Source organism: Neophocaena asiaeorientalis, unplaced genomic scaffold (assembly GCF_003031525.2).
Source record: "Neophocaena asiaeorientalis asiaeorientalis breed wild unplaced genomic scaffold, Neophocaena_asiaeorientalis_V1.1 scaffold57, whole genome shotgun sequence".
Classification (NCBI taxonomy): domain Eukaryota; kingdom Metazoa; phylum Chordata; class Mammalia; order Artiodactyla; family Phocoenidae; genus Neophocaena; species Neophocaena asiaeorientalis.
Genome location: NW_020172731.1, coordinates 6,107,624 through 6,124,549, shown reverse-complemented (window position 1 = coordinate 6,124,549; position 16,926 = coordinate 6,107,624). Strand labels below are relative to the sequence as shown.

Below are 16,926 nucleotides of genomic sequence, written 5' to 3'. Positions count from 1 at the left end.
CTGTGAAAAGGGCTGTAACAGAAAAGCTATTATTGGCAAGTATAACCTAGGAGCCTAATTTAAAGTGAAGGCTCAGGGAAGGCCTTTCAGAAGTGATATTTGAGACTTAAAAGACATGTGCTAGAAGGGTGGAGACCTGTTCAGATGGTGGCTGAGAGGGAGGATGGGGTCCACACAAAGGGAACTGTGTAAGTGAAGAAGCTGAGTTGGGAAAGTGGTAGGTGCTCTAAGAACAGAAAGAAAGTCAGTGAGTCTGGACCAAGCTAGGAGGGGAGAGTGGGGCAAGATGAAGTTGGAAGCATAAGCAGGGGATGTATCTGGCAAAGACACACATGTGCTTCCTGCTTTATGTAGCTAAGCTGTAGCATCACATCTCCTAAATCAGCCCTTCCCTCTCTTTTCTTGTTCTCTGTCTTCCCTCTCTTACTGCCATTCTCCTTTCATTCTTTCTTTCCTACAGGTTGGGTAATGCAGGCAGCTAACTGCAGAGCCATCATGAAGGAAAATGACTTAGAAGGTTAAGTGCCACTGCTTCGATTTCCCTTGCTCCATACCCTCTCCCACCCCTTGCCTATTTTCCTTATCCTTTTTCTACACCCTCCTTTGAAGGTTTATGTGAACCAATAAACGAAACTATATCAAGAATTGTGCCTGAAGTTACTTTTTGTTTCACCTTCCTACCCCAAAATTAGGGACTCAGAGAATCCTTTACCCAAAGGAATGTCTTTTTAATGTACGAGTTCTGGGCACTTCGTTTCTTAGGTAGGGGAAGTAATTTGAGAAAGGGCTGCTTTCTTTCCAGGCAGTTGTCTAGTTTGCCCATTGTTCAGCCAGTCCAATTTCCAAGTCTGATCCTATTTCCAAATGGCATAAATGATCAGCATCTACCTTGTACCTCCCTTGATGTCACTGTTGTCAGAAATCTTTAGGCTTAATTATTTCTCTGATTTATAGATACATTTCTACAGCTTGGTCCTTTTGGAAACCAAAAGCATACCCTGGCACTTGCAGAAACAAATAACAGAACTCCCAATTAAACATAATCTTTATCGTCTCAACGTGGAGCAATTATGCCACCATGCCTGAATACTATCCTATATTTTTACTGCTTTTTTTAGCTTTCTTTCCTAACTTATTCAAATTATAGTAACAGAAATTAGTGTCATATTTAATAAATGAAGAAGCTGAGTTAAAAAAACCTCACTTTCCATAATGAAGGGGCAGAAGGAGGCCTAGTCTAGGATGTATATCCTTCACCTCTCTATTTTGTCTCAGTAAAAACTTACCTCGCCCAAATCCCCTCATTTTCTTTCTTTTTTTTTTTTCTAGTCATATTTTGTTTTTTAGGTGCTTGTGTTAAACTTTTATAGGTATAAACTCACTTGCTACAGCACATAGAATTATGTTCCCACTTAAGTCTGCTCTTTTATTTTTAAATTAAAAATTTTTTCTTTTTTTAAAAATTGACATATAGCTGACTTCCCCCCATTTTCTAATCACCTCAGCTTTTGCTAAATGCTGCTGCTACTTCACGGTCACTCAATGAGTTCAGGTAGCTAGCTAGCCAACTGAGATACATTAGAAAATACGATAAAACAGACAGACAAACAAGTAAACAGATCATATTTTTTAAAAAAGAAATAGAATATACGAATCCTTCCTTAGAATTGCTGAATCAGGTATAAGATAAATAAGAAATAATTAGAGAACATATGCAAGTATAAGAGAAGGTACACCGTAAGCTGAATAAACACAAAATCTGCTCAATCCATGTCCAGGTTAGGTTTGCTCTTTGACTGTATCTTTCACCTAATATCTGTCGCCTTCTGTTCCAAGACTATGTGCTGTTATAATTGGAAAAAGACAATTATTAGTCTCCCATGACTCCAATTCAGGTTATTTCCTTGACAATTAAATGTTATGTACAGTTATCTGTTACTCTCTGAATAGATTTAAAATTCTTTTCCCAATGACCCTAACAGCTTTTAATTAGTAATCCAGAGAGACACTGAATAATTATTAAGGGAAACCATGTAGGTTTGACATTGTCTTTGTGTATATAAATGCTCAGGGTAAATAAAAGTAAAATGATTTTGTTACTTAGATAATCATTATACCCAATTTATGGTACCAAGGTGAATAAATGCTGCTGTGGAAGTTAATTGCTCATCCATTCAGGGTGCCTTACAGAGTTGGTTTTGTTTTTATTTCTCTTTGTTTAGATTTGGTTAAGCAGGAGACTAAAGAACCTTGAAAACTGTCACTCTTGTCATTATTCTTGGACATTTTACTACCTGGATGAATCTATTGAACACCCTAGTCTCTCATTTCTTTGACTTCCTTGGCTTTAGTAATATTTTCCTCTAGTTTGCCTATGTCATCTACTTCCAAGGTCTTAGCCTTCACCTTGTCTTCTGGAAAAATCGCAGCACCTCAATCTCAATGTCAAGTGTTCTTCTCTCTGATCATTAACTTTGGCTCATTTACCTAGTATATCAATTCATCAATTCCTTGACCACATTAAGACGTCTAATTAATTCACAGATCTTAACTTTTTTTGTTTTTGTACCCAGCCTAGATCCAATGATCCATCACCATAATCATTTACTTGCAAACATTTAACTACCTTAACCATTTTTTCCCTCCATTAACTAACTTGGCTAACTTCCAACTCTGGTTAAGTCCAAATATCTCCTTCTCTGTGTGTGATCCTATGACACTGAATTTTGTTAGACAAAAATCACATACCTTGTAGACTGGCCTCACTTTAAAGTTTTGCTCATGAATCCCAAATGCGGTTGCACATAGCACTGCCCAGCAATCCTACTACTTTTTACTAATGAGTGTACTGTTCCCTTCGATCAAATTCTAGTGATAAGCTATTAACTCCTCAGGAAAAAAGTAGCATCTCATTTATACATGGGGAGGAGTTCACATGAGAAGAGATGGAAGTCATGCCAACTAAATAAGCCTGCTTTGTGATGTAACATTTACAACGCACTTTCCATATCTCATAGAACATACTATGAACTGATTACTATGAATTGGATTATCTGGAAAAATTATCTTCACACCAGGAACAGCAGAAGATGTAACACCTTGGTATGTCAGAGATCAGTGCTTTATATCTTCTATCTATCTCTCTATCATCTATCTGTCTTACTACTTAACACATCTCACTTTCATAAGCTTACTTTTTGTAAATGTTAGGATATAAGAGAACTTATAACTGCCTGTTCCCTTACCCTTTCTGTACACTTTGCTTCTAACAGCTCCACCTGAGACTTTCCCCAGATGATTGTCCTTGGACTGCTAGAGCTGCTTTGCCCCAAGGTTCAAAGAGTCAGAAGTGCCTGGGAGTTTTCTCCTTCTTCACCCCTTGCCCTGATCCATAGGTAATGCCTGAGTGCAGGAAAATGCAAAACCAGCCCCTTGACTTAACTTGGAGCCCCTTCCAGATCAGGCTGAGGCCTTGACTTCACCTGAACTCACATGCTTTCTTTTTTATTATTATTATTATTTTTTTTGCGGTACGCGGCCTCTTACCGCTGTGGCCTCTCCTGTTGCGGTGCGCCGGCTCCGGACGCGCAGGCTCAGTGGCCATGGCTCACGGGCCCAGCCGCTCCGCGGCATGTGGGATCCTCCCGGACCGGGGCACGAACCCGTGTCCCCTGCATCGTCAGGTGGACTCTCAACCACTGCGCCACCAGGGAAGCCCCTCACATGCTTTCTTGTCCTCTGTGGCTGCCCTGTTTTGTTCCCCCAAATCCCTTCCTATTTTCTTTTGGAAGCACTCCCTTCATGAATTGCTATCACTTGACGACTCCTCTCAGAGTTTGCTTCTGGGGAACTGGATCCAAGGCAGCTATTATCTATGTTTCTTCATTCCTTCTCCAGCCCAGGCCAGGCATCATTGCCTTGAATCTGGACCACGGCAGTCACGGGTCTTTCCACTGCTGATCTCCCTCCCTTCATTTCCACTTCCTCAAATCCTTCTACACATTAATAGTAGATTAACCGTCTTTAAATTCTGCTTTTATCATGTGTCTTCCTTGTTTAAAAACTCCAATAACTCTTCATTGCCTACATCAAGGACTTTGAAATATACTTTAAAAGAGAATTGTACTTCTAATTCAAATAGAAACTAGATAAAGCTTCAAGCTGCTTCTTGAAATACTAGGCCTATAGGTTAAAATTCAGTTTTTTCCTCCTGACTTTCAGCCACTCAACAGTCTGGCCCTACCTTCTTTATTCATCCTCACCTTCAGGACTCCTCGGGATGAACTCTATCCAGACCAAATGCCCTTCCTTTTCCCTCCAACTAAGCTAAGTCTACCCATTTGGTAAGATTCAATTCAAGTTTCACTTTCTCTGCAGCTGTGTCCACCTAGTTGCCAAGAGTCCATACTGATCTTCCCCTTCTTCAAACTGTGAAGCAAACTTGTCTGTGCTGCTCCTGTGAGCCCTGCGTTCTTCTCAACTTCTGTATGCGTGCTTTATCTCCCAACTCCATTATAAATTAGGAAGGGGCAAGCAGGGGTAAAGAGTATGGACTACATCATAGCTTCTGGTATTCTCTTATCCTCTACCACTGTTTTGCTTTGCTCACAGTTGACCCTCATACATTCTTACTAGATGACTATAACATTTCACATAGGCAAGTAGAAAACTGAGATAGTAGGGAAATAATGATAAACAGAAAAAGAGAGACATAAAGAAGTGTGGGAAATTAGAAGAGTGGGCAGTGGGAACTCACATCTCAGGAAAATGACATTCAGTGTAGGTCTCCGGCTGACACAGGGGTTCCTATTTCCTTAGGAACCAGATAGAATAAGGTCAGCTATGTCTTCCCCAGAAAAGGGTGCCATTTATTAATTTTCATCACGGGAGAATGCTCAAATCACAAGACATATGTAATGCTTTGCTGAGTACCGGTGAGACCCACTTTAGTAGAAATAGTTTCAGTCCCAGCTTAGTTTATAATTTAAGGCAGGTGAAACAGATTTGTACTAGCATAATGGGTATACATGCATCTACAACCGAGTCAAATAAGTATGAGAATTAAATAATGAGATAAAAAGTGATGAACACACATGGTGAGGAAACAGGGGAAGAGAGAATCACAAGCACATTTATCGTCTCGTTTGTAAGGCCCTCATGGAGGAAGGAGGATCCAGATTTCTGAACGAGCTACCCAGGTAAAGAACAGACAGCAGAGTATGATAGTAGAATGGGAGGAAGTAAAGCAGGCTTGAGCCTGGAAAATCTGTCAAGGATGATCATTAAAGACATTTAAAGCATTCCAGAATTTGCGGAAAGATAAACAATCAATAATCACCATATTTGACTTGAAGTGGCCAGTTGCATTGGAATGGTACAAGACCCAGAGGGTGGAGTTAAGAAGAGAGCTGGTGAGGAATAGTAAAGATGGAAAGGTTCTAGGCATTTTTGCTAAATGCAAAAAAGTAGGCAGAGATGGCAGCTAAAAGGAGAATGGGTTAAATGTGGGCTTTCTTTAAGAGAGAATGGGTAGAGCAGCTTATGGCATCAGTAAAGAGTAGATGAAGATAGTGACAGTAGATTCTTATAAAGGGGGGATAAACCACAGTAGAAAGAAAAGTTACTTTTCAGAGACAACTGTAAGGGACACATTTAGCTCCTGGGGAGATGCAGTTTGAACTTCTTGATTAAGCAGTTGTAATTACAATCTAAATCCAAAGAGAAGTAAGAGCTGATTCACATTATAGCATAAACCAGGCACACAACTGACTGAGGATTCTGTTACATGAACAAGGGGTTTGTAACACTTAGAACTTTCCACTTAAACATAAAATTTGCAATCATGTTTCAGATAAGCCCCAAACTAATACTCCCTTACCCCTTTTCCAGGGAATACTAACTTTCTCAGTTGCTAGGTATGATTTTTTAAAAAGAGTCCATGATCAAATAATCTTGGAAAGCAATTGTTAATACAAAGTATAACAGTTTCTCTGTCTCTGTCTGTCTGCCTCCCTCTGCTATTTATATTAAGTAAAAAAATGCCACAAATTTCAAACGGAGCAAAAGAGCAAGGCTTTCTCTCACTCCTGCATTGCTCTACTCTGACTCATAAGTGGATTCTTTTGAAAGTGCTCCCAGAATCTTTAATATGAAAACATGCGTTGTGAATCATGAATTGGAAGACCTGATGTATTTTATTTTTATTTAAGAGAATATTTTTTTGTAAGGAACATATTCAACACCTCAAACAACATAGCTTGGAAAACATTGCTTTATTCTAATATTGAGTTATCTACTCGTAAAGATCAATTAATTGTTCTGCTTTATTCACCCTTGTTATATTTATGTCACACTGTCATGCATTGCAATTATCCAAATACAAGACTTTACTTCATTTCTAAGTTGGAAGATTTACAGGATTAGGGAAAAAGTATTAGAGTCTGTTATTTATATTGCTATCACAACTAGCATAATACTTGACCAATAAGATACTTCATAAATATCTGCTAAATTAAAATGAATTAATTATCCAAATGGCTTTTTCTCTTTTGAGGGTAGAAAAGAACAAGGAGGAAAGTGAGTGTGAGGAATATGGAAGGAATGATGCTGTTAGAAATCACAAAAATCACTAATTTTTTCTTGTAAAACTTAAAGTCACAACAGAATGACAAGGGAGTTTTTTAAAAAAAAGAGAAGTGCTTAAAATAGCTATTAAGTATACTGAGTCAAAGAATCATGAAGGAATGGAATTATTTCCTCATTTAGAATTATATGATTACCTTGTATTCTTAAGTTAGACTTATAACACCAGCGCCTAAATTTTAATGCCCCAAATGAGCTAAGTTTCTGGGTTTTCATTCAACAACTAACATTATCCAATCAATAGCTTCTTTACGGGTGTAATGACAGGGAAGCACAGTAAAGCTTTTTGTGTTTCTGTAGGATACACAGTTGCTTAATCTGATAAGAGCTCAGACTTTGCATCTGGTCATTTTATATTTCCTTTTACCAAAGTAAGGTGCAAAAGCCCTGCCCTACAGCATGCTTCTACTGCAATTAAGTGAGAGTATGAATGTGGTGGTAATACAGGCTGCAATCCAAATCAACTGTCAACACAAACCATTCAAGGCTGTGTTAGCTGAAACCTGGCTTAACCTTTGTCACTATGGACAGGGATGAACAGGACTGGTTCATAGGTAGAAGAAATGATTCCTCAGAAACACAAATAAAGTCGGTAAATTAAAGATGTAGGTCCTGGGCTTCCCTGGTGGCACAGTGGTTAAGAATCCACCTGCCAGTGCAGGGGACATGGGTTTGAGCCCTGGTCCGGGAAGATCCCACATGCCGCGGAGCAACTAAGCCCGTGCACCACAACTACTGAAGCCCGCGCGCCTAGAGCCCGTGCTCCAAAACAAGAGAAGCCACAGCAATAAGAAGCCCACGCACCGCGATGAAGAGTAGCCCCCGCTCACCACAACTACAGAAAGCCCCTGCGCAGTAACAGAGACCCAATGCAACGAAAAATAAATAATAAATTTATTAGAAAAAAAAAGATGTAGGTCCTGGGCTTCCCTGGTCGCACAGTGGTTAAGAATCCCCCTGCCAGTGCAGGGGACATGGGTTTGAGCCCTGGTCCGGGAAGATCCCACATGCCGCGGCGCAACTAAGCCCGTGCACCACAACTACTGAAGCCCGCGCGCCAAGAGCCCGGGCTCCAAAACAAGAGAAGCCACAGCAATAAGAAGCCCACGCACCGCGATGAAGAGTAGCCCCCGCTCACCACAACTACAGAAAGCCCCTGCGCAGTAACAGAGACCCAATGCAACGAAAAATAAATAATAAATTTATTAGAAAAAAAAAGATGTAGGTCCTAAGAAAAGGATGTCTTTAGCTGGTCTCTTGCTTGATGGAAGATGCTGCAATGAAATTGACCCATGCTCAAAACTGTAAGGCTAGAAGATGTTAAAATGCGGAAGACTATGGGAGAAATCAGGACCAGCGGTGAATGGGGCTAGATGTGTTGAAAACCTGCAAAGAAAAGCCTGAAACACAATGTAAAGGGGAATCTGGGGTGTCCCCCACAAACAAGTCCCTTCCAGCTCAATGACTTCACGAAGCAGAGTGAGAGATGGTGGTCAGTACAATAATGATTTTTAACACAAGGAGAAATTAAAAATTCCAGAAATTACATTTTTCCAACATAAATGACTTGCCTCCTATGTGCTGGGCAATGCAGGAAACTCTGAACTGTATTCCATAAATAAAAGGATTAAGGCACAACGCTGTCATTGTGGAATTCACATTCCACCAGGAGAGACGCACTCACGAAACAAAAAGCGATGCCACTGAGTGATGAGAGCAGTGGATGAAGGGTGTGTAAATGCTGTGGGAATATGGAGGGGAAGGGATTTTTCTTGGGAAGGGTGGGGGGAATAACCACAGAAAAGGACAGAGCAAGTGACGCTTGAACTGAGTCTCAGAGGTTTACCTCGCACGTGGGGCCTGGGGTGGAGAAGGGCCTTCCGGGCAGAAAGAATCACGAGAGCATAGAGCAACGTGTTCAGGGAAGGCCAGGATAGGAGTGGCTACAGGGCAAGAAGGGAAGGAGGCAGGAGACAGTGGAATGACAGCCACTAGGTGACGAACGTCTTATAAGTCACTGGAGAGCTTGGGTATTATTCCACAGGCAAGGATAGGAGATTTTTATTCGGGGAAATTCCATGATCCAGACTCTATATGGGGAAAATAACTCAGATGAGTGATGAATGGAGGTAGAGGACAACGGAGACCGGGACGCTAGTGAGCAAGAAGATTCACCACATTCACAACATCACTTTCAGAAACGACAGCCTGACTGACAAGGATATGGCTGCACAGCTCAGACAGGTTTCTTCTCAGACCTCCAAACAGTGAATAGTTTAGGCTATTAGCCTAACCTATGAGGAGCCTCACAGTTTAGGCTCCTAGGGAAATGGCCATAAAATGTGTCGTAAAAAGAAAGATAAATAATATTCCTAAAATTTAATTAATCTCCCTCTTTCATTTTGCCTGGTTTAATATTATGCTAAACTCTTGAAAGGAACAGTCTAGACATTGTTCCATTAGTATATTTCACTTTTATATCAAGCCTCACACTTTACTACTTTTATTTAGGGTAATGTACTTGTATATGGCATATTTATATCATTCTCACTTACTATTAAAAGCAATGTTATGTTTAGGTGTTGAGGATCAATAAGACCTCCATAATGTTTATACCATCATATCTTTTATGGCAAGCTCAGAATGTTTCAGGTTTATTTTTATAAGTGGTTTTTTACAAAACAATTTTATAGCCTTTACTCTGTCTTGGGTAAAAAACTGGTTTGCAAAAGTTCCTTGACTATGTTTGCAAAAAGTGTTAATGGGACTACACAGAAACATGGGAGAAACTTTGAGTAACTATTTAGGGTGAATGTTTTTGTCACTTGCATTGCATTTTCCTAATGTATACTAATTGTCATATGGAAACTTTAATGAAAGTTTTTAAATTTATTTTCCTTCCTTCCTTCCTTCCCCCTTCCTTTCTTCCTCCCTTCCTCCCTTCCTTTTTTTTTGCTGTGGAGGTGAAAATTACTTCCAGAAACATTCCATATCTTTGATACTCCTTTCCAATAATTGCAATTACTAAATGAAAAATCTGTGACTGCAGAAAGTAGGCCATAATATTTGATCTTTACTTTTTGTATCAAGTGAATAATTGTAATTAATATCGATATAACAAACAAGAACTCATGAGGTATAATTAGAATGTAAATTTTTTTTTGGCCCATGATCCCTTTAAAACTTATTTAGGGTGAAATTCTTCTACTCTCACTGGATGGAAAGATAAATGTCTTATGACTTTTATTATTTTTAGTTTTAAAATGTCTGTTTAAAAAAAGCTCTATATTTTAATTTAGGTTGTACCACATGAAAGTGCTGTATTTGTAGGTCAAAAAAGGATCAAATAGCAACAATTTCATATGGTTCAACCTAAACTAAAACAAAATCAATAAGACAAAATATCAAAGTTGATTTATAGTTAAATCTCTCCTCCCCCTACTAAAGCTTATGGGAGGTGAGAAGCCTGTAGTTGAGGAAAGGGCATGACGGGCTGTTTCTTTGTTTCTCTGCCCCTCTTCTCTCAGATTGCTGACTATAATATCTGACATCTCCACCGTTGGAGGGAGGGAAGATAAATACAGGGTACAGAAATTTGTACTTGACTGGTGCTGTCCTAAGATGGAGTAGGTGCTAACAGGTGTTATCTTTCTGGTGGGCTCTTTGGAGATCTCCCTTCACCTGCATCCTTGCCTGAGTGAATGCATCTCACTACTGTGGTCCCTAGGAATCAGGGATAGCTTCGGTTGTTCTGTGCAGAGGCCGCCACTTACTTCCAGGAGATTCTATGGACAGGAGCTAACTTGATTCCATAATGATCCATGGGAAACACATTCTTTGTACCGACAACTCTGGGTGTGAGGCCAATCCCACTGCCTTAACTCGCCCATCAGCAGCCAGACAGCTATCTTGCCCTTTAGATATTTCAGGCAGCAGTCAGACACTCATCAATTGCAAGTCCCAACTTTCATAGACACACACCAATCTCACTGTATGATCTCACTGAAGCCTTTCTCACTAGGCTCTTTCTACAGAGAAATCCACTTCACAAATCCGTCAACTTCATTCTTAATGCTTTTATATTCTTGATATGGGAGAGGAGTTTAAAGAGTCCTGTATCTAGCTTGTAACTTTCCATCTTTGTATCTTCTTCTGGGTAGTATCTCTTGAAATTCATTTTTACGTTTAAGTAGGGGAAGGAAAAATTCCAGAAGTTAATTCTGCCAATCTTAGGGCAGGATTGGGTGACTCAATTGAAAATAAACAAAAACAAAAGACAAAAAAAAACCCTTATTTAAACTATGTTATCAATAAATCAGGAAAAAAAATGATTGTTAAAATAAATTGTCTATGTTTTTCGAGAGAATTACTGTAAGACCACATGAAAGAAAAGCATACATTTTAGTACGCATTTCTTTGAAGTGAAAGTATCTTTCCAAATTTCTATGAAGGAATTTCTTGTCTGACTCCACTGAAGGAAGGTCAAATTTAAAGGGTATTTAAATGTGTTGTACATAAAACACTATTAAATACAGTTTAGCAAAAGTGATGGCTTAGTAAATGTCCTTCTCAATCCTTTTTGTTTAGAGGGTTACTTATGAAAGTAGTCATTAATACAACTTAAACCAACATAGAAAAAGATTAGAAATGACTAAAGTATAAACCCTAAAGCCTAATATATAAATAATATACTTAAAAGAATACTAAAATGCCAGTTATAGAAAAAATCTCATTAAATATTCACCTATCAGAGAAAAATACAAAAATACATTCATTATGATACACACATTTATTCAACAGGTGCTCATTAAAGGGCCACTATGTCACAGCAAAGCACTGGGCTGGCCACTGACAAGGATAAAAAGAGATATAAAGGCTTCAGTCTTGAGGTCCCTGTAATCTGGACGGTGCAGCAAAGCACAGACACACACACCACACACATCAATTTAATAATGCATTTAATCCACTGTTCCTCAAATTTAACCTATTTAAGAATCATGTGGGTTGCTTACTTAAAATGCAGGCTCTGTAGCCCCACCCTCAGAGATTCTGATTCTTAAAGTCTGGGGTACAGTCCAAGTACCTCTGGGATTAAGAAGGAGGAATTCCACGAGCCACATCTGGAGAAACACTGCTTTTTACAGAGGCTCCATGAAGGCAGTGGCCGCATCTGTCTATTCTCCACAATTATCCAAGCCCTCACACAGAGCCTGGTACATAGTAAATCCTCAGGAAAAACAAGTGAATAAATGAATGAATGAGTCTGGCTAAGCTCCATAATGAATGACACAAGCAAAATGTGACATAAAAACTCAGCAATTTAAGCAGCTCCTCTGCAGATGCTACAAATGACTCAGTGCACAGGGCTGCATTCTGAAATCTTCCTCTTTGAGGAATGGGGTCATGGAACCAAGGAAATGTGACCTGACTCTTCTCAGAGTAAGTTTGTGTCCCTCTCATTCACTGGCAGCATCTAGACCCCAGGGATCGTCCCCATTCCTCTGAATAGAGCCACTGTTTCCTCCCAGAAAGACATAAAACTCCACGAAGCCCACTCTGGAAGGCTGGAATTCCACTGGTGCTGGACAGAATAGCTCCTCTATTGGGACTCTCACTACTGAAATGTAAAATTAATTATAGTTCTCATAGATGGAAACATCAAACTGCAGCAGAATGGGTTGAGTATATAAGCAATTGATTGTTAGCTATTTCTTTACAAAACTGAGCCACGGGCACAGATCTCCACTGAAACAGTGATTATTCCTCTAAAACAGCCTTGTAGGTTTGCTTCCTGAAGCTGTGGAGAAACTTCAAACATGTCACAGCTGCACTAATTTCCACAAATAGCTACAAAAACATTAATTTTTATAGTGTAATAGATAAATTTAAAAGTAAAATCAAATATTCAGATGACTAAAAAAGAATACACATTTTAAAATATTCCAAGACTGTCATTAGCTTTGGAAAGAAAGGATTGGATAAGAAGGTAAAATGAGGTGGATAAAACAGGTGGAAAGGAGGAAAATTCATTGTGCGGAACGTGTTGAGAGAGGGGAGATCTGTGATCAGCAGTTTGAATTTAGGTATGTCAGGGCAGGCAACAGAGCACCAAGAGTCCTGGACTGCTTCCAACCAGGGGGCTGGCCGAGGAGGCACAGGGACAAAGGACTAGAGACCACTGTTTAGGGACATCAGATGGCACCTGCTCTGAAACTTCTCTAGTAGCAGAGGTCTCAGAAAGGAAAGACAGCTGCACTGCAGTTGGACAGCTGTGTGTTCAAATCTGCCATCAACAAGCAAGAGACACTGCACAAGTCACTTAGCTTCTCAGGTCCCCTCCATCAATTGAGATTTGGGGCTAAATGACCTCTAAGACCCCTTCCAGCTATAATTTTATGGCTCTAGAAATCTTATTGACCAAGGAGAGAAAGGATAAGGGAAGAGAGGAAAGGAAGAAGGGAGAGAAGTTCTCAGAAGGGAAAAAAAGGGGTCCATGTGGAACATGTACAAAAAGGAGAAGCAGGTCACCATTCTGAGTGGTCTTCTAAAGGATGCAGGCCACCTGATGCCCTGTGGCAAGAAGAAGGATAATATCCTCTCCAAACTTCCAGCAATCCACTTGGGAAGATGACTGCAGATAAGAAGCTTGCATCGAGGAAAACTGACATTTTGTGATATGATTATAAGAAAAGTACAATTTCCTATGATAATTTTACTCTGATTTCAAGAAGTTCCCTGTTGTCCACTAGGATATACACAGAATTACCCATCACCTAGCTCTCTAAAGAGATCCATTCAACCTTGGAATACAGCCATATGACATTTCACTTTGAAGTTTGAGTTCTAATTTGCAATTTTCAACTACCATCCTTTTGGGAAAATGTATGATATATATATATATATATATATTATAAAATATATATGTTTTAAATATGTGTTATATAAATATATATTATAAAATAAAATTATGTTATATAGTTAAAATAAACATAAAGGTATAAAAATATATATACACACAGATATAAAAATAGAAAATATAAATATACAGATACATGTATGTATATGTACATATGCATGATGTAATATATGTATGTGTGTGTATACATAGGTATACACACACATACATATATGTGTATACAGATGTGTTTATTTATATCCCATTTTTTTTTTTTTTTTTTTTTGCGGTACACAGGCCTCTCACTGTTGTGGCCTCTCCCGTTGCGGTGCACAGGCTCCGGACGCGCAGGCTCAGCGGCCATGGCTCACGGGCCCAGCCACTCCGCGGCATGTGGGATCGTCCCAGACCGGGGCACGAACCCGTGTCCCCTGCATCGGCAGGCGGACTCTCAACCACTGCGCCACCAGGGAAGCCCATATATCCCAATTTTAATGCAGGTGTGACAAATATTAATGCAGTCATACAACTTTTTCAGTGTCCCAGAAATTCTTCCAAGAGTAGAGCTCTCAGAGAAAAAGAAAAGAACACTGGACTGCGTGTGCAGCCCAGTCGTCTCCTGTGCTCTCCTGAGGTCCCCAGACTCTGCAGCAGCCATTTTTGACTCTGATTCTAGTGTTAATTCCTACCCTCAAGGCACTGGCCTCACTTTGACATTTAATTTTCCTATTATCCATTGCGTCTTATCCATATTTTAAGCCATGTGGCCATATAATATTAATGAACGTTAGACTGATTAAACCGAAACTCACTGTCTAAAGTGAAAGAGCCATGTGAGAAGTTCCACTTTATTTAGTGGCAATAAAGGGGGATGTGTTTAGAAACAGAGACTCACGGGGAGAAAAATACCCAATTATTCAACTTACTGCAGCTAAAGCCTGGAGCATTTGCTTTTTACTTAAGAAAAGAAATTATTAAATATAGGGGAAAATAGACTTACAGCAGTATCCTGTGGCCGATTCCTAATTTATCTGTACAACAGGAGAAAAGACACTATGATGGCATATCAGAATAGTTTCTACAAATTCTGAAACCCTGCTCTAATATTACCAAAGGTGGCTATGCTTATTTCATAATTAAGAATTAAATTATGATTTTATAGATATCTATAGGGGATATTTTCTCAGAGCATTGAAAATGCAGCTTTCATAATACTTTCTGCTTAGAAAATAAACAGCCTGCCAGTAACGTGCAGCAATAAGAACAGGGATATGGAATACAAAGCTCATCCTAAATTTTAGCTTTATTGATTAATTTATTTTCAGAAGAATTTGTCATTAAAACTCCATGCATTTGTATCTTTAGGACAACAGAAATCAAAACATGAAGCCTTACCTGTGTCTGTTTAGGACCAATATCCATTCTTTCAAGAAGGTCATTTAAAAAAGCTGTAACACTTTCCCAGGGGTAAATACTGTTGGAACCATCCAGCACTATGACTATGTCCAGCTGAGTGCTGCATTCTGCAAGAAAAAGATTCAATCGTGCAAATTTGGTGTCTATCTTTAGAGGTATATGAAATGTTTTCGCAGCTAAAAGGAACTCATTTTAAAAGATGAACTGATATCCTACAAAGTGGACACATTACTTTTAAAATCAGAAAAAAGAGTTTTTTAAATCAGAAGAAGAGTGATAAGAAATACTCTTTGCATTCAGTAACAATTGCTTTGGGATTCACATCAAGTGAAACCCATACCTACTTAATTTTAATTAACACTGTCTGAGTTATCTTTGGAAATTTTCTCAATATGAATTCTCTATACAGTTCTCATTCTGTGTATATTTCAAATGATGTTACTTTTCTCAAAGAAACTCACCCTTTAAATAAAAACAATGTGACAGCTTTAGCTCTGATGTTTAGACATGACTCTGTAAAGGTTATTTACACTAATATCAATTCCAAAATAGCAGTGAGGTTTGGTTATATATTGGCAAAGCAAACATTTACCTAAATTGGTAATGCTGGTAGCCGAGAAAATACTTCAAGCTTTTTGGTATGCTCCCGTGTATATATATGTCTCATTCATTGCTTACTCTTTTCAAACACTGCACAAACATTGCATAAAATCTGTACCTTGTACAGGGGCAATGGAGTTCACGACTTGAAATGTGGGGCTGACATCAGAACAGATTCCCGTTGTGTAATGCAAATGTCCACATCTATAGGCATATAAGGGCCCGCATGCCTTTTAAAAAATTTAAAAAATTAAAGTCATAAGATTAAAAATTATATAACAGATTTTATAAAGATTTGTAATATAATTCTTTGTTCATTAACTATCTTGACTCTTCCTTTTCTTACCAGAAACCCTCCATTTGGGTTGGTGACTAAAGTTGATCCAAATGTCATATTCTCCTTTACTTCTGTGACATTGGGAATTGATGTATTAACTAAAAATAGAAGAAACATTTATGATGGTGGAAAACAAAGTAAAATTAAGTGTCTTCTCATTAAAACATTCTGGCTTTTGTCTCAGAAACTTTGTCTGGATCACTGTCTCACATACTTTTGCTGAACTGTAAACTATCAGGGCAATGAGAACATGGGATAGCTTTTCACATATTTTTGCTAATTGAAATAAATAAAATATTTAGTCTCATAATATTGTAGATGCAAAGTAAACTTATACAATCATCCAACATGTTACATCTACATGTTATATATGACCAATGATGAAACATGATTTCTGGCAGGAAGAAGGAAAATGGGTAGAAGGCCAGAAAAGAAAACTCAAACACAAGATTTTGACCATTAGTTTCACCATCACAGGGACATCAGGAGGGTTACAAAGAAAACTGGAGCAAGATTAGAGCAGTGGTCAGGAAGTTTGGGTAAAGACACAATGAAGGGACTACATCTGACAGAACAAATAAGAATGTTGAGCCCTAAAGCATGCCAACCTGGCAAAAAGAAGTTCCACTCACTCACAATAAAAAAGAAGAAGAAAAAAAGATTGGACAGGAAAGGCAAAAGCTTCTAAACCCTGCTTAGCAGAGCGCTAAAATAATTCAAAGTGGCAAAACTCAAGTTCAAGAAAGATTTGTCTCACTGTTCATCCCTAGAAGTTTTTCTTACCTTAAGATTACATGTAGATTTAATGGAATGGAAGCAGAGATTCCTGAAAGGTCACAATCACCTCCTAATCTGAGCATTGGTCTTTGTCCCAGAATCCAATCTGGTTTACTTTAAAAGCATCTGGAACTGGTCTTGAATAATCTAGATTAGAATTTTTTATACTACCGTTGACACAGGATGAGCATTCCTGGGACATGAGAGACTACAGCAGAAACTTCCGTACTGTTCTCAGTGTAGCCAACATCTTCACACT

General features: G+C 38.8%; 1 protein-coding gene across 2 annotated transcripts in view; it reads right to left on the bottom strand.

The window, feature by feature from the left end:
• ITGA1 (integrin subunit alpha 1) overlaps positions 1-16,926 on the bottom strand; it is a 164,480-nt gene that overhangs the window by 76,680 nt on the left and 70,874 nt on the right. For both annotated transcript variants that reach the window (XM_024740319.1, XM_024740318.1), the window contains exons 4-6: positions 15,900-15,988; positions 15,672-15,783; positions 14,933-15,060 (exon numbers count right to left, since the gene is read on the bottom strand). In XM_024740319.1, coding sequence (XP_024596087.1) covers positions 14,933-15,060; positions 15,672-15,783; positions 15,900-15,988 — 329 coding nt within the window. The remainder of the gene's footprint in view (positions 1-14,932; positions 15,061-15,671; positions 15,784-15,899; positions 15,989-16,926) is intronic.